The 19,023-nt window shown below is 44.6% G+C and overlaps 1 protein-coding gene across 9 annotated transcripts in view; it reads right to left on the bottom strand.

Annotated features, from left to right (window-relative positions):
• GRAMD1B (GRAM domain containing 1B) overlaps positions 1 to 19,023 on the bottom strand; it is a 212,195-nt gene that overhangs the window by 83,472 nt on the left and 109,700 nt on the right. Inside the window, exon 1 of one of the 9 annotated variants that reach the window (XM_033172642.1) lies at positions 4,866 to 5,028. The exons of the other annotated variants lie outside the window; for them this stretch is intronic. Within the exon in view, the coding sequence (XP_033028533.1) occupies positions 4,866 to 4,888 (23 nt within the window). The 5' untranslated portion in view covers positions 4,889 to 5,028. Of the gene's footprint in view, positions 1 to 4,865; positions 5,029 to 19,023 lie in introns of those variants that run through there. 9 annotated transcript variants of the gene reach the window in all.

The raw sequence follows: 19,023 nt of genomic DNA, 5'->3' as shown, positions 1-19,023 counted from the left end.
GGAATTCACTGCCTCCCCCAAGAAGGTCATTGTTACCCAAGTGCAGATGTACAGTACAATTTACCCTTGCTGCTAATAATGCTTACCCAAAACACTCAAACACAAACACCTGCCAGCAGTGATCTAATTACAGAGTTAAGGTCTAATCTAATTTCAATATGAGCTCCCCAACCTTTTCTCCCAAAATTCTATGATTATTATTATTGACGGGGTTTCAAGGAGACTTACAGATAAAACAGGAACAGCTGAAAACGTAGGGAGGGACCATTAAGAAACAATTAAACATTAATAGAATTAAAACCATGTATAAATATAAAAGATCTAATTACATTATGGATACTGAATCATGATTCACACACATCAGTTGTGCTAAAGAAAGCCAGGAGTTAGCATCGTGACTAGCAGAAGAGACCTGAAATCTAATATTTAATTTAACCCTTTCCCAACTACTGTATGCAAAACCAAAGGGATTCTTCCCATGAGATTCCCGTCTCTAAAATATCTGTACCAACGGTTTTCAAATGATCAAACAAAACTTGGAGTATACTTTAATATAAAACAGTCATGGAACAAGCATTTTAAATAAATAAAATTAGCTGGTTGCCGGAATCCAAGTTCCTTGTGGATAAAACGATGATTACTATCTGTGGATACCTCAACAGCGCAATCCATCAAATTCCAAATCTACTGCTATTATTTTCAAGCAGGAACTTGATGATGATGATGATGATGATGAAATCTGCATACCACCCTATACCCATAGATATCAGGGTGGTTCACAACATTTACCATTCAAAAAATCCTATGCAGTCAAATGAACAACCAACATTACAAGGAATACAACCAATAGCAGATTTCTAATACCATGAGAGAGAGAAAATGCTGTAAAGATTAGTAAATTGTTTTAACAGTCCCATGTAGTAACCCAACCCACACATAAGAACGTAAGAATAGCCTGCTGGATCAGGCCAATGGCCCATCTAGTCCAACATCCTGTTCTCACAATGGCCAGCCAGTTGGACACCTACAAGCAGGATTCGGGCACCAGAGCAATCTCCCCTTCTGTGGCTCCCAGTATCTGGTATTCAGAAGCATTATTGTTCTGTCTTGAACCTTCCAACGTTCAGCTTCAACATTCCCACATGTACAAAGAACAAGAAATAAGAATTAAATGGCCACCAAGGATAACAAGACCAAGATTCCTGCATTGCAGGGGGTTGGACTAGATGACCCTTGTGGTCCCCTTCCAACTCTACGATTCTGAAGATGGAAAGTGGACCGTCCTCTTCTACAAAACGTGGACTACTTTACTGCACTTAAAGGAGGCGTCAGAGTGTTTCTACATTGAAAAGTCACAGAAGGCACTTTCAAAACCCTTTTTGCTTGCTGCGATGTTTGCTATCACTATGGACAGTAAGAGTTGCAAATACAAACAGGATAAAATACTTGGCAGATATTTTTTTAAAAAAAACTTAAATAAAGAGCAAGGAGCACTGTTTTACAATCCTTATTTATACTTTTCAATCAAGAGAAGAATTACAGAATGAGTAAAAGCTATTTTAAAACAAAAAATGGAAAGACTCTACTTAATTACTACCTGTAATTTCCATGCTCCCTCAGTGCTGAAAGCATCATAAAAAGGGCTTTGTTTATCTTCACAGCAACCCTCCAAGGTAGGTTATGTCACTACTTTGTCCCAAGATCATCCAGTTTCATAGCTGAGCAGAAATTCACTTCTGTTTTCATAATATATACCCACCAAGCTCAATCTGTTTATTTTTTTTAACTTTTCAGTCTAGTTTAAAATGCACACTCCCTTGAAAAATCAATGCTGCACTATAACACTTTCAGATAACTTGAAGCATTCAGCAAAAAGGAAGGCCCTCCCAAAGTTGCTGGAAAACAACACAACCATGGAAAGTATATATTTTTCCATTAAGGTTGTGCAGAAAAATCCCCAGTGCATTGCATCCCATCATCACCTATTTCCCATCCTCTAAAATCAGAGTGACTACTGAACCTCCTTAGTGAATAGGATCATAATGGCTTCTTCTACAGAAAGCAAGGAGGCCTAGAAAACACTAAAAATGTATACAGAAAGAAAGAAAGAGAAGAAAGAGCAAGCTTTCCTTCCTAACATAAACATCAAGTAGGACAAAAATTATCATGCTTGTTAGAGAGTAGGCATCGGCAGTGAGGCAGCGCCCTCTAGCATCTTCTGAGCATATTTATCACTAGATGTAAGAGTTGCCCAAAACATACAATCAGCATCTCTCTCTTTTTTTCTGAATGCGGAGTGTGAATCTATAAAGTCTGCCATGCACGTACTGTTCCTGCCCAATCCTTCTTAGCCTCTGATCTAGCGGGGGATGGAGGAGAGAGAGAGAGAGAGAGAGAGAGAGAGAGAGAGAGAGAGATTGTAGCCCCAGCCATTCTGCAGCATCAATTACTTTAAATATATGTTTCAATGTGAGCAAATCACACTGTTACATAATTAAGAAGAAATTATTTTTCATGAGTGGGCAGACCAGCCTGTTGCAAACACTACAGTTTTACTATTCGCAGACTGTAACACGGGTCTTGCTTGCCAGGAAGCATTGCTAAACTATTATGCAATAAATACTCCAGCCCAATCCAACACTTCATTCATTCAAGAACATAACAGCATGGTGCTGAAATTGTGTGGAAGTTTGAGAGGTAATCGGAATATCATCTACCCGTTGCCTGCATTACGTTATTGCAAGTGCAGCTCCAGCTGTATACTAAACTTTCTCAATCTGTATTGGTGCACACACACACACATAATTAAAAATTGAAACATCTTAAAGGCCTAGTAAGCCAGCCCCCCCCCCAAAAAAACCAAGGCTCAATTCAAGATGCTTTCTATAACATAAACCTGACCAATCAACGAATGCAAACCTAAAGTTTATTGTAAAAAAAATGACCACTCCAAGTTATTTTAACATATTTAAGTTTCCCCCCCCCCAATACCTCCTACTAATGGAAGTATCTCACTCTACAACAGCTTTCTAACCATTTATGCAAGTAGGCAGTACTACTAGGCACAATAAAATGGATTTAATCAATATTTCAGCCACCACCTTACTAAATGACTGCTTATTGGAAGAAAGAACAATTCATATTTCAGTGGAGTATGTGAACATCTCTCCTACTCAAGTACCAATTACCTATATTGAAGAAAGCACCATAATAAACCATAATAAACTCACTTTACTTTTTATAAAGAGGACTTGGAGTGTATAAACACAAAAAAACTATGTTGACTTTCGCTCAACTTCCAAATAATAAGTTTCTATTATTATTATTAAAATTTGTATACCACCCTTCATCCGTAGATTTCAGAGTAGTTCACAAGACAATTTTAAGTATTATCTCAATGCATCTTTACAATGGAACCTCTTCTATCAAACTTATGACCTTGGGCCATTCACCATCTTTCAGCCTAACCTACCTCTCAGTGTTGTTGTGAAGATAAAATTGGGGGGAGGGGGTTAAATTGTGAATGCCACCTTGAGCTCCATGGAGGAAAGGCGGGATGTAAATGCAATAACAACAATTAATAAGAACAAACCCAAACAATGGCTTATGGTCACAAGTTCTTAGGGGGTGTCTGTAACACAAGCACAGGACCCCATCACCTTCGGCAACATTTCAAGAAATTCCTGGGAAAGCATGGCAATGAGACTATGTCCTTAGTCCCCAAGTTGAAACAATCATGGAAATTATTGTGCCGGCTCCTGTATTTTTGAAAATATATTCAAAAAAAAGGACATGGGACAGGGAAAGCGATCCCACATACCCTGTGTGCAGGACAGAAGCATTCAAGGCTTCAAGCAACACATAATCTTTCCTCTCCAGGAAATAAAGAGAGTGGCTACATCTCAGGCATTGGGGGGGAGATCAAGGTGAGCTACAAATGCTGCAATTTTAAGCACCACCTCTCTCGCCTACTGTACACTTAAAAATAAGATTTTTTTTATTATTTTCAATATAAGGTAGAAACAAACCAACACAATACACATAACAAAACATAATAACAACTCAAACAACAACAATCACATTAACAAAAGAAATACATATACCTACCTACTTAAAACAAACAGAAATATAAATCTATCCTTCCTCTCTCGCCTACTGTACACTTAGGGACGGTGCAATCTCTTTCCATTCTCCTTGACAAAGAGTTTTATGTAACTCAAAAGCCTGCAAGTTGCTACGCCCACAGGAGTTGGTCCTTGCCTGCATCTCCGGGATCAGGCTGGGAAGGAGCTGTCTATGCACCAAACTACTAATCGACAACATATAATAGAAAGAAGAAAAGTTTGGAAGCGTCCCATTTATTTTTATGATTATTTTTAAGGGGGAGGAGAGGGATCTTCTTCCAAATATACCGCACTGCTGCCCACTCAGCAGAGAAACCAGCGGCAGGGCCTGCCTGCAACTGCACACCTAGTCGGCAGGCAGGGGAGAGAGGTGTGGCAAGGAAAGGGGAGAGGCAGAAGAGAGAGAGAGAGAGAGAGAGAGAGAGAGAGAGAGCCAAGAGGCGCCACTGCACCAGCATCGTTGATGCAGAGGCGCTGCTGCTGCTCAAAGAGAAGCCCTTTTGCATGATCCTCTTCCTCCTTCCCCGGGATTCATTAACACCCTGCAGTGAAGCTCAGCTCCCGTGCGCTCCTCCCAGCGGACATCCCAGCACCTCTCCGGTGATGCAGCCCTATAGAAAAAAGCACACCGGGGGTGGTGGCCTGGAAGGCCAGCCGAGGAGCCCGATCCCCAGACCCGGCGCCGCCCACCGCCCGGCCCACCCGCTTCCTTTTCTTTCTTTCTTTCTTTTTTTTCTTTACCAGGCAAGCTTGAAGCCTTTCATTAGTACAGTCACGATCAGCCGGTGCCCGTCGTGTCCTTGGCTGCCCACTGACGACGCCGGAGCGGCTCCCAAGACATAGTGGAAGAGGCCGGGCAGGCGCAGGCTGCCGGGGAAGCGCACCGTCCCGGCATGGAAGACGGGCGGGCGGCAGGAGGAGGGCAGCGCCGCCCCGCCGCCCCAGGCTGCTGCTGCCGCCGCTCTCGCTACTCCGCCGCCGCTCTCGCTGCTGCTGCTGCCGGGGGCCGGCTCTGCGGAGCGCGGGCAGCCCGGGCACGCCAGCGAGGCGGAGATCATGCCATGGCCTCCCCGCGCCGCCGCCAACGGCCCAGGCGCCCGCGGCAAGCTCCCAGATGCTGGGGCGGCACCCAGGGGCGGCGCAGCGCCAAGCCCCGCCGGGGGTCCGGATCCAGCCCTTGCTGCTGCTGCTGCTGCTGGTCGTCCTCCTCCAGCTAATCTTCCTCCTCCTCCTCCTCCTGCCGGGTCCTCGAATCGATGCGACCCCGGCGCAGCGCGCCTCGCCTGCCCACTTGCCCGGCCCGAGCGGCTGCTCCCGCCCTTTAAAGGCGCCCGCCGCCTGCGAAAGGGAAAGCCGGCCAAGCTGGGCCAGCCTACGGAGGGAGGAGGATGCCCGCCGCGCGGTCCCGCGGATGGAAGCAGCCGAGGGGAGGGGAGGGCGCGCGGGGCCAGCCTCCGTCCGGGGACTCCCCAGAGCGCCTCGCTTAGGCTGCACCTGTTTCCTTCCCGAGGAATCCCGCGGTCTCGGGCAGGACTGGCGTCCATAAGCAGGCATGCACTAGGAGCCGGGTGCGAGTTCTGTGCATCTTTACTTGGGAGCAAGTCCAGTTCAGTTCCGCTGTCAAGAAATCGAGCTTCTAAGTCTCCGAGGCGTCAATTCTAGCCGTGCTTATTAAGCTCCCGAATAAATCGGGTCAGGATCAGCCTCCTAGGTGCCGAGGGCACTTGCCCGAAATCCCCTCTCTCTCATACATGGGACACCCTAGTCCTGGCTATGTAGGAAATAAGGCTGTGATTTCCAAAAAGGGGAAGAAAGGCACTCTGCACCGGGGAGAGAACGCCCTTGCCCTTTTCCAGGCCAAACGGCGACAATGAAAACAGGATTCTGGATTGAGTTTAGGGGTTCACAAAGCTGAGGAATGGCAGGTTTTAAACCAGAGTTTCCCAAACTTGGGTCTCCATCTGTCGTTGGACTACAACTCCCATCATCCCTAGCTAGCAGGACTAGTGGGATGATGGGAATTGTAGTCCAAAAACAGCTGGAGACCCAAGTTTGTGAAATCCTAGCTAAAAACAAAAGAAATATGGTGGGGGGTTTATTTTCCCACCCTCCATAAATATCATCACCTAAATCTGGAGTAGTGCAGTGGAGACCCCAGCAGGCAATTCAGTGCACAGATACTCTAACTTGGCTCTAGTAGGTTCTGACCCAAAACACTGTTATCTGAAAGGTTTGGTTCATGGCTCTTCCCACCCCCTCCCAACACACACAATCAATCCAAGAGGAGGGGGGAATTAGGCTTCTGTAGACCACCTGAAAAGCCAGGAAGATTAGCAGCAAGGGACAAGGTCGTTCCTGCTGTCCCCAGAGACAGGGAGAAGGTAGAGTGAAATCTACTGTTGGGAGAGCCAGTGTGGTGTAGTGGTTACTGTGTCAGATTAGGGCCTGGGAGACCAGAGTTCGAATCCCCCCCATGAAATTCACTAGGCGACAATGGACAAGCCTCTCAGCCTAACCTACCTCACAGGATTGTCGTGGGGATTAAATGAGAGACCTTAAGCTCCTTTGAGGAAAAAGGTGGGCTATAAATGCAGGGGGGGGGAATCTCTGGGTGGGATTTGAAGAAGTTTGGCAAGGCTTTCTGGCTCACCATTGCTTAACAATGGCAACAACTATATGACTCCTCCTCAAATTATACTGTTGAAATGAAGAGAAGTGTTGGTGGTGAGTGGCAACATGAGTCTACTTTTGTGTAGAAGCAGGACTGCAAACTCAGTTCAGTTTTGATACTCAGAACAAATCCCTGGGATCATAATTTGTTAGCTCTAAATGTGCCTCTTGTACCTGGTGATAGTTGGTGGATCTTGGTGGTTCTAGTAGATCCCCCCCCCCCCTTCTCAGCCCTCCCCTAGGATTGGTAAGGCAGTCTCTAAGGGAGTATCTGTATTTAGTTGTGGGGCATCAGAGTTTTTCGGGGGCTAACCAGGTAGGGTATTAAAGTTCAGGAGGTACTTCCGGTTTGGACGCCATTCCTTCCAGTCGGGAGCTGAAGAGCTCCAGTACCTTAATTATGCATAGGTGGGATGGGGAATGAGTCGATAGGCATTTTCAGGATACTAGGCTTGTCGGTTTTTGCATGTCTGATGTAGATTTTTCAATTTCGTTGTTCTGTATGGGACAATGACAATAAAGATTATCGTATCGTATTGTATCGCATCGTATCGTAATGAAAACATGCAGGAAATAAACTGGCTTAAAAGAACACCTGCTCTGGACTCTCAAAAACAAAAACCAGCATGGAAATAGCCAAGACCCACCTCACCCATTGCCACAACTGAAGAGCTAGAGCTCTTTAACAAACTCAGCTCAATATTTAACAAATTCAAAACACGCACCAACAATTTCACTGCATTTTATGCGAGACCGCTAACTGATATCACAAGATCAAACCCATTATCTACTTTCTAGCTAAACCCAAAATCTGCCCTGAGCCAGAGTTCACTGACAATAATGGAGCAGCTTGGCCAGTTGGTCCTGGGCATGCAATACTGCCAATTGACCGTTTCTTGTTATCTTTAGAATATCACCATTTGAATCACCTTTTATATCAGCTTCATTATGAATGACAATCATGCAAGTCAAACAACTAAAAATAGATTTAAAAACAATACAAAAACTAAAGATAGATTTAAAAGCAATACAAATAATACTGAATCTTCATCCAGCCAGAAAACAGAGGTGCCGTTCCACAAAACGGGCTGTCCCACTGAAGGCCCTGCTCTGATTAGCTGTGGAGCAGGCTTCTGATGCAAAAGAGCATTGTGCCACCTTAAAGGCACATGTATTGGTGTGCTTGTATGGACGTTCACCATTTAAAACTTGAAAGCGGCAAGATTTCATGAATTACAGCTCCTTAATGAAAATAACAACAGATCAAACTGGAGCTTATGCATAGGTTTACACACACACACACACACTTGATGGCGCACATGTTATTGGCTAACGCAGGATCAAATATTTTGAATGTAACCTCATTGGGGCAAGCACTTATTTGGCTCTTGAAAGCACCATGCACATTGATGCTACACTATATTATAATCACCATCAATATTAATAATCACTGAGGTTGTTCTTTGATTGAGAAATTATCTGCAATCAATTACTGTACTTCACTAAAGTGGAATTGATTCTGAACCAAATCCTGATTGGTAAGGGACAGGCAGTGTTTTCTCAGAGCACAGTGCATCAAGCTGCAAATCAGTTGTGTGGCAGTGTCCAACCGCGGAAGTTCTTTTAACTTTAAACCCACACTTCTTGCTCTGAGCTGCTTTCTAACCTGCACACCTTCCTGGGATGCTGGGCCCTTTTGGCTGTAAAATGGGTCAGGAGACCTGCAAACCTGGTGAAATCTGGGACAAAGCAGTACTGCAGAATCACATTCAGCAATGTACAGTATAAGGTTTTATATTTTTAAAAAGGAAAGGGAGATGTCAGGCACTGAGCATGCAGCCAAGAACATTTTGGAGGTCAAGGAGATTGCCAGGAGAGATGGAGTAAGGAAAAACTAGGTGAAGGAAGGAGGCAGTTTATCCAAGTGGCAACCTCTGCTCCCAAGGCATGCTGGGTGAGATGCTACAAAATATTTATAAAGGAAGCAGGGAAGGGAAGGAGAGCAGCACTGAGAGCAGCACTGAAAGCCCAGTCATGGGAATATATTTTCTCCTGTTTATTTATGGCACATCCGCAGGGGCAGTCTCACATACTCGGCCAGAATTTATGGAGATTCTCAATACTAGGTGTCTGGTGTGTTTGTGGAACACACCAGACACCTAGTATAGAAACAGTGGCCAAGGCACTCGAGTTGTGAGCTTAGCCATGAAGTTGCTCGGCGGCTTTAGGCAAACTGTTCTCTCGTCTTCCTCTACCCATCTGCAGCATGGCCAGAATATTGCCCTACCTTATAAGGTTGCATGTTTTGAACACTTATAAAACCTGCTATAGAAATGCTGAACAACAACATTATGCACAGAATTTAAATTGTGTTTCAGGCTAGAGCTGGTCCTCAGAACATGGTCTTCTCAAGTCTTCTTCAGACCAAAGGACCACCTAGCCCAGCATCCTGTTGTCAGAGTGGCCACGCACCTATGGGAAGAACGCAAGCAAGAACTGAATGCCACAGTATTCTTCCCACTTGCAATTCCCAGCAACTGGTAAAACATAGCCATCCTGGCTATTAGCCACTGATGGTCTTCTCCTCCATGAATTTGCCTAATCCTCTTTTAAAGACTTCCAAGTCAGTGGCCATCACTACTTCTTGTGGGAGAAAGTTCCATGAATTAACTGTGCTGCATGAAGAACACCACCTTTGTCCTGAAATAGTCCCTCTGGGTTCTAGTACTATGAGACTGGTAGAAAAACTTCACCTCTCCACCCTCTCCAGGCATAATCTTACGCACCATTATCATATTTACCCTTACTCTTTCTTTTCTAAATTGAAAGCCCCAAATGTTGTAACCATTCCTTATAGGGAAATTGCTGCACCAGGATCCTTAACCATTTTTCCCTTGCCCTTTTCTGAATCTCTTCCAGCATTCCAAGTGTGGTCTTAACATAGATTTGTATAGCAACATTATTATATTGACAGGCCCATCAAGCTATCCACTTCAGACTACCTTGGAATGTGGTGGACTCTCCTTCACATTAGAGGATTTTAAGCCAAGGTTGGATGGCCATCTGTCATGGATGCTTTAGTGGAGATTCCTGCAAGGAGTTGAACTAGATGACCCTCAAGATCCCTCCCAGCTCTACAATTCTATTATACTATGACCCTATTGTCTCATTCTGGGTCATTCACCACCAGTTCAGACCACCACCACCCCAATGAGTGTGTATGGGAATTATGATTTTTTGTTTTGTTTTTCCAATGCATGTTACATTTGCTTACATTTGTTACTTTCAAAGCTCCTTACAATTCTTTTTGTTTTAACCACCATGGACAGTTCGGTATCATCAGCTACCACACTGTTCACTACTAATGTTACATAATTTATGTAGAAGTTAAAAAGCACAGGTCCCAGTACCAATCCGTGGGGACTCCGCTTTCTACATCCTTCCATTAGGAGAACTGTCTGTTTATTCCTGCTCTCTGTTTCCTGTTTCTTAACCAGTTACTTATCCACAATATAATCTTATCCCTAAAATAAAAGCCACGGGGAAGACACATTCAGTGAATTGTTCTCATTTATGGAAACCGCACCCAATTCTGTTGAAGTTCTCTCTTTTTATAATAATTTTTATTATTTTCCAATTAAATCAAATTACATCCAATTAAACATCTACACACACACATACATAAATCTATGGTCTGCCGAGCTACGACTCCCCTCCGTCTCGTCAGCAGGTTTTCTAGTCCAATCTCATCGCACAGTTTTTTCCACTTAGTCTATTGAACTATGTCAAAGGTTTATTCTAATCCTACTAGTGTTTTCAAACTTCCTCGGTTCAATCTTAGATAGTCCACAAATTTACTCCAATCCCTTTGAAACCTTGAGTCATCCTGGTTTCTGACCCTGCCGGTCAGTTTTGCAAGTTCAGCATGTTCCACCATCTTCGTCTGCCACTCAAATTCTGTTGAAGTTCTCATGGGGTGTAGTCAACTTACCTTTATTCAGAGTAGGCTCATTGAAATTAATGGGCCTGTTAGCCGTGGCTATTAATTTAAGTGGGTCTACTCTGAGTAAAGGTTACTTGACTACTTAATTTCATTATTCACACTATTAACAAATCTGTTGTTATATTTAGCTATCACACCTGTTGATGATTAAAGTATATTTGTTTTCTAATAATAATTATAAAAGGCAGGTGCTTTTAAAACACTCTGCAGTTACATGACAATATTTGATCAGTCAATTGACCAACTATTTTAGGCTAGTTGAACACTAATTTCCCACAAGTGCTGACCAGTTACTTATCCACAGTATAACCTCTCCCCTTATTCCACGGCTATGAAGCTTACTCAGGAGTTTTGGGTGAGGAACACTTCAAAAGCTTCTTGAAAATGTAAGTTCTAAAAGGTTAGTGAGGCAAGATTTGGCCTTCACCAAGACTTCTTCTGCTATCTGCTTGGTAACTGTATCTGCAATAATGTTTTCTACCAGTTTGCCCCCCTCCCCCAAAAGCCGTCCTGTAATTTCCTGACAACAGTCCAATACGCCCATTTGGAAATGGAGGTTCTCAGAATGACTTCATGGATTGCTACTTAAAAAGGACCCTCTGTGCCTGAAACAACCCCCAGGATGCATGTCCATAATATCCACAATTGTCTCAAAATCTAACAAGCCACAAGGAGTGAACAGAAAGGGCCAGTGCATCTCAAGTACAGAAGTGTCCAAATGCCACATTCCAAAGAAAGTACAGAAGTTAAGAATATTGTCAAGGGAAAATAAATTAGGGAAGGGATAACTATACTTAGGAGTATGGGAATGACACCTTTAGAAACATCTGGTTTTACTGTGCTTCAAAAATGAAGAGCATGACTTTTGGAAGAAGAGAGCAAAGAGAATGAGGAAGTATATTGGATAACTGAATTTGAAAGCTTTGAAGCTTCTTGGAAAAAAGGCTTGGTTTAGATACTTTCATACACATGCCAACAGCTCGTGGGCAACTAAGAATTACGGGCACCTCTTTTTTCTCTCCCTCCCTAGGATTCTTGCTAAACAGAATTGCATTTAAATAAGGTTCTCAGCTACTGAACTGGTCCTGCATCTTAAACCATATAGAAATGAAACAATGTTCCTGTCTGTGGTATTTGGATGGCTGACGGGAAAACCTTCATCAATTAACTTTCTATGTGCCACAGGGCACTTAAAGGCACAGGATCAGTGGCAGTAAAGCAAGCTGGCAGCTGCTGCATATAAACACCAACTACTCTTGACTTAATGATTCTATGACGTGCTGCAGAGACATGCATCTGCACTGTGCAGATCAGAACAATCCAGCCTCATCTAGACTGAAAAGATTCTGCGAGGATATTGCTGTCATGGAGGACACAGGCCTCATCAAAACGAGAGGGCAGTATTGGGTCAGATGCCCCTAAGTCCCCACTCCGTAATCGCTACTACCATCCAGGTAGCTGTTTTCCTTTCGTATCAACTTTGCCCATACTAGTTCCCACAAGTGCCCTTCCATGGCCTGCAGGTAACATGCCGGTGGGGCAGTTCTCCCTCTTCCAGTACACCATCTAACTTCAGGGAAGGCAAGGCATGCTTAGGGATTATTCCCCGAGCAATTTCAAATTTGCACATTAATTCCCTCGGAATTCTACTTCAAGCACACCCTCTAGTGTTCTGCTGCTAGACGACAGCCAAGCTTGCCAAGGATCCAGGAAGTCCGAGTGAAAGCCCTGCTTCTCTTGATGCAGGGAAGCAATTGCAGGAGCATTAGGGGAGGTTGGGCGAGGCAGCAAAGGGACCTTCCTTCTCCCAGGTCACCTCCTCATCAGTGTGATATGCTGCACATGGAGACAAGAGAGAAGCATCCAAGACCCTTAGCGCATTATGCATAAACTGGGTGCAAGAAGGGGAAATGGGGGCAGTGGTGGGGAAAGTGCACTCCTCTGAAATGGAGAGAAGAGCGACTCTCTCAGATCTTGACTGTATAATGCCACAACCAAACATAGATTTTTTTTCCCCTCCCTGGGGGGTGGAAGAGAAGGACGTAATTTAAGTGAAGGTTAACGTAAGGAAAAAAATAAGAATTTGCCAAGCGAAGCAACTTACGCACAGGGAGGCCGGCAGCATTTCCATCCTACCTTTGCTGTCGCCATATCAGACGCCTCCATATTTTCTGCTTGGCCTATCAGTCAACAAGATCATTGAGAAGGAGGTGGGGGGCAGGGGAAGAAAGAAGGGAAAATAAAACATGAGGACGTGGTAGAGGAGACGACACACAGTTCTATGGGGGGGGGCAATGGAGAAGGGGTGGTGAGGCAAGAAAGCGGCTCTCCCCTGATCTCTGAGGCAACTCCCAATGAGGGGAATGGAGGATACACCAATGCCATAATAAATCATAGAATTGTAGTTGGGGGGGGGACCCCAAAGGGTCATCTAATCCAACCGCCTGCAATGGAGGAATCACACAGGGGACACATAAACTCCTGTGATAAGCTGTCGACGGAGATGGCCATCTGGAGTCCGAGAAGCTGTTTGAGCAATTTCTCAGTGCTTCCGTTGTTAGAAAAAAGGTTTGGCCTGTTGTCGGAAGAACAGAGGCACCCTCCTTTTCCCTCCACATGCCCTGTCCCCTCCAAGGAGTGGGCATATGACCCGCTTTCCCCTTTCACTGCAAAGGGGAGGAAGATAAAAGCCAAGCATTCCTCAGCTACGAACTTCAGAAAACGGGGCGGGGGGGGGGAATGTGGAGAAGATAGCGGGATAGGAAAGTAACCAGGAGGCATGTGAAAGGGATGTTCTGGGAAGAGGCAAGTAGCAAGGGAGTGGGGTGGGGGACAAAAGGGAGGAGTGCCAGGAAAGCCAGAAAGGTGCAAAGGACTCAGTTGTGGGTGCATGTTCAGAGATGCTCTTAACAAAAGGATCCAGTGCACGGAGGAAGGAGGTGAGGTTTTGATCATACCACACTCTCAGGGGGAGGAAATAAAATAAAATACACTCACCTCACCACCACCCACCTCCCTTTAAAAAAAAAAAAAAAAAGCCCACTTGGAAAAAGACTGGTCCTTCCCTGGGAGTCTCGCCTCACCCAGTTTGCCCTAGCCTTGAATGAAAACATCAAGTCATCATTCTAAGGGGAAAGTGTGCCAATTCAGAGTATTGAGAGGCTTCTGCATCTGCAGCGGAGGCCCTGCCTTTCGCAGTCCATCAGGCCTGATGATTGGACGAGCAAAGATGACTTCACACAGCCTCATTCATCATTCGAGGATTCCTGCCCAGCAGGGACAGAGCTCCTCTCCCGTTCATGGGGAATGTGATTCTCCTTCCTGCCCTAGTTTACTACAGCAAATCAATGTGGGTTTCTCTGATACCCACCAGCTGCGGGAATGGATGAGTTTGACTGACCGGAAGGCTAAGCGCAGACCCAAAGAATGGACAGCGCCTAGAGGGGGAGATGGCAGAGGGGGGTCTGATCACTGAAGGAGCCACTGCTGGAAGATGCTGATGCACGCTCTCTCTCTCTCTCTCTCTCTCTCTCTCACACACACACACACACACACACTAGCATCTCTGTCTCTCCCTCCCTTAAATCCCTCTTCACAACACAACTCTTCCAGGAAACCTCATTAGTCCCCCTCACCAATGACAACAAAATCTGCACACGTGTAAGCAAATTGGTTTCTCTCTTCACCTCCCTCTTAGTGTCTCACATTGCCTAGATTGTAAGTGCTTTCGGGCAGCAACCTGCCTTTTCGCTATAGTACCAGTACATGGGTGGTGTAATCATCAGCAGGCAGATACCCCAAATCCTACACTCACAAAAGATGCCTTTAACTAGATGAAGTACCTCCTCCAATCTGCTTTATTACTGCATTTATTTCCCATCTTTGTCTGCAAGGCACTCAAGATGGCAAACATGGTTCTCTCCTGCTCCTCAGTGAATCTCCACAACAGCAACAACCTTGTGGGTTAGGGTAGGCTGAGGCAGTGACCCCAGCCCAAGGTCACCCAATGAGCTTCCTTGTTAAGTAGGGATTTGAACCTTGGTCTCCCAGGCCCTAGTCCCAATGCTCTAACTACTACACCTTGCTGTCTCTTTCTATATGCGGTTGCAAAGACACAGCATGCATTCAAATAGCCATGTTGGGAATAAGAATTACACCCAAATGCACAATACCCAATCCACACATATACATATAACAGTCTTTATGAAAGACTCCATACAGAAGAGTATGAGCGATGAGACTTCCCCACCTGGTGCCCTCCAGGTGCTTTGGGCTATGACTCCCAACATCCCTGACCACTTGCCTTGCTGGCTTGGGCTGGTGGAAGCTATAGTTCAAAACATCTGAAGAAGGTTGAAGAAGGCTGAGCTATGGATCATGGAGTCACTAGATGGCATTAGGTCACCATCCCTCAGTTTCCCATTCCCAAATCTGTAGTTTGGAGGCACTGGCCTAATTTATAAGTTTAGGGTACAGTCAATGAATGCTGCATATATGCTAAGCATTACTCTAAGCAGTGGCTAGAGATAATACCATTGGAGGTTCTGTGCAAGTTGGCCAGAGGTAGATGCAGTCTCTGTAACACACAGAGAGATGACAGAGCACTGTGGCAATGGAGCATAAAGAAATCAATGATGAAAAGTTTTAGATAAATGGCCGAGATTTGCATAGGCACAATAAGAAAACCACATTTATTGAAATCTAGATCAACTAGCCTAAGCTGGCTTGGTCACGTCCACAGAATGGAAGATGGCAAGATCTCCAAGGACATGCTGTCTGAGGTGCTAGCTTCAAATGTGACATGAAAGCTGGCAACATTAACCCCGTCATGTGGGAACCCCTTGCAGACTGCAGTCAGGTTGTGCATACACAGAAGTGACCAGAGGAGGAATGACGGCTGGGAGGAGCGCGGAGAGAAGAAACGCCATGATGCACCTACAGCAGCACAACGAGACGCCTTCATCTGCCCCAACTGCAACAAAACATGTCTCTCCCATATCAGTCTCTACAGTCACAGCAGGCACTGCAACCTTCCAGCAGTTTGACTTTACCCCCAAAGGTGCACACCTTCATTTCTCCCAAGACAAATAGATGCCAACAACTAACTTGCCTAAGTTACTACCAGCTATTAGTGTGTGCTAAGGGTGTAAGTGGGAAGAAAGAATTAAAACTAGAGTCAGAGTTGCTACAAACTTTCACTTAAAATGCCAACTAATAATTCATTCAAAAACTTGGTATTTAGATCTCTAGCATACTTTGGTACGAGTCCAGGGGCTTACCAAGCCACTCCATCACCAGGGGCGGCAAACATGGGACCCAGTGGCGGCACACGTGCGGCGCATTGCTGCGTCTGACGCACGCGCCGTGCGCCAGACACAGCATGTGTGCGCAGTGCATACAATGCACTGCGCACACGTGCCGCACCATATGGAACCAAGAGGGAGGTGGCCCAGAAAGAAGAAGAAGAAGAGTTTGGATTCGATATCCCGCTTTATCACTACCCAAAGGAGTCTCAAAGCGGCTAACAATCTCCTTTCCCTTCCTCCCCCACAACAAACACTCTGTGAGTTGAGTGGGGCTGAGAGACTTCAAAGAAGTGTGACTAGCCCAAGGTCACCCAGCAGCTGCATGTGGAGGAGCGGAGACATGAACCCGGTTCCCCAGATTACAAGTCTACCGCTCTTAACCACTACACCACACTGGCTCAGAAAAGTTTGGGAACCACTGCCCTACACCATACGGTAAGAGTCCTGCCTATTCAGTCACAGCAGAAGTCTGCAAAAGACTTACCAGTAAGTGCATTTAGACTTGGGGAATACTGTGTTAGTTTTCCTGACAATGATGTTGGTGCTTCTGTCCAATTTTCTAATTACAGGTGGGTAGCCGTGTTGGTCTGCCATAGTCAAAACAAAATCGAAAATTCTTTCTAGTAGCACCTTAGAGACCAACTGAGTTTGTTCCTGGTATGAGCTTTCGTGTGCATGCACACTTCTTCAGATACAATTTTCTAATGTTCCTCTCATGCTGCAAGACCTGATGCATTATGGCACCGTGGCTTTCTGACATCAGCACGTCATGCTAAATTTCAGTGGGCGTGGTGTAGCACAACAACCCACATCAATGGAGGTTGCTACTCCCCCACATTTTTTACACATTGCCTGCTTCTGCCCCCAAATCCCAAACATCCCCTCATGGAAATTGCAGGAAAGAACCATATGCCAGCGTACTCTTGTGATTTTCCAGGTTGATGGTGTTGCAATCACATTATTTCTGGAACCAATTAACACAAAAATGAGTGCTAAACTTCCACTAGATTTCTAGGAGCTGTTTTTGCATTGTGTGAAAGCTCAAGTATAATGCAGAAAACAACTGTCAGTGAAACATCAGAGAAACAGAATGAACTGCTGTGTGAATGAAGCCTAATAATCTGTGGAATACAAGAACAGGCTAAGATGCTTTGCGACACAAAACAATTTGATAGCGAAAGAAAGAAAGAAAGAAAGAAAGAAAGAAAGAAAGAAAGAAAGAAAATAACTGAGAGGCTTCAAATGGGAGGGAGATAATGAGAAGAAGAAAACAGCATTGATAAGGCAAAGAAAAAAGAGCCTTAAAAGGGACCAATATGGGTATAAGACAGGAAGGCATGTTTCATAAATTGCTGGATCTAGAGGAATGCCTAGAGGATAAAAGTGCTGAATTTTCTCTGAAATCAGTGTATTGCAGTCTTAGACTTTCTGTGGTTATAAGAACACACTTGCAACCACAGCATCTTTGAGCTGGGAGCTTCCTCTCCTTCATTTGGAAAGGAAGATTCTGTGCGGTGCTGCAGCAGCTGAGAAATTACATGATGCTTTCATCAGCAGTGCATTATGGGAGCTGTAGTTCCAGGCATCAGAATAGCAAATCAAGGACGGTATGTACTCCAGATGGATAACAGCTTTGCCTTCTTACTTGACTTCATTGCAAATAATCCTGAATATTATATTACTGAACATTTGACAGATCTGAATACATTCACATTTTGTGTCCCGTCCCCCCATATTATACTGGATTACATTTTTGTGTTTTGGATATGGGCCATGTCTGCCTTGCCCTCATCTAAGTTTTGACAAACCTACTTACTCCTGTAGGCAAAAAGACTTCAATTTCCAACTCCTTTAAAGCAGGCATAGGCAAACTCCGGCCCTCCAGATGTTTGGGACTACAATTCCCATCATCCCTAGCTAACAGGACCAGTGGTCAGGGATGGTGGGAATTGTAGTATCAAACATCTGGAGGGCTGGAGTTTGCCTATGCCTGCTTTAAAGGTCTCAAATGTATGGCACACCAGTCAGGTAACCAGTCAAATACTGTCAGCTGACCACCTACTCCTTGATTGTGGCCAAATAATCTACAAAGCCAAAAATGTCAACTGGTATTGTTGCCAGTTTAATCCTTTTTTAAAACTACATCATGGTGCCATTTGGCAGGAGCTAAAAAAGCTTGCCTGACCTGCAGTCAGGAGCAAACACACCACAGGAGCAAACATACCAACATAGCAAAGATTCTCCCATGGACCAGCTGCTGGAAATGTAGACATCTTCAAAGAAGAACAGGATTCCAAGCAGTTATCAGTGATGAAGCTCACAACCTGACACTGTCTATGAATCCACCTTGCTTGCTACAGGAAGCAAGGAATACCCTCCTCTCTGTGACCTCAAAGTTCGCTCTGCAAAGCTGATGTTGCTTGAACAATTTCTTGACTCCTAAGCACAGCTGCCATTCAAAACTGACTTTGTTTGTTTGTTAACTGTTGCCGCTAACTACTTGTTTTGTTTTAAATTTATTTTTAGTTTTCTCAATTGCAACTGAAGGTTGACTTTGATGTCCTAATAAAAGCCACAGGGAAGACACACTCAGTGAATTGTTCTCATTTATAGAAACCGCACCAAATTCTGTTGAAGTTCTCATGGGGTGTAATCAACTTACCTTTATTCAGAGTAGGCTCATTGAAATTAATGGGCCTGTTAGCCGTGGCACATTAATTTAAGTGGGTCTACTCTGAGTAAACGTTACTTGACAACAACTCAACAATTCATTACAAGTTTCCCCCTCCCCTAAAATTAATTTCATTTTTCACACTATTAACAAATCTGTTGTTATATTTAGGTATCACACCTGTTGAAGATTAAAGCATCTTTGTTTTCTAATAATAATTATAAAAGGCAGATGCGTTTTAAACACTCT

This window comes from Lacerta agilis, chromosome 15 (genome assembly GCF_009819535.1).
Source record: "Lacerta agilis isolate rLacAgi1 chromosome 15, rLacAgi1.pri, whole genome shotgun sequence".
Lineage (NCBI taxonomy): Eukaryota > Metazoa > Chordata > Lepidosauria > Squamata > Lacertidae > Lacerta > Lacerta agilis.
The sequence above is the reverse complement of the archived record's forward strand: the minus strand, read 5'-3'. Positions and strand labels throughout refer to the sequence as shown.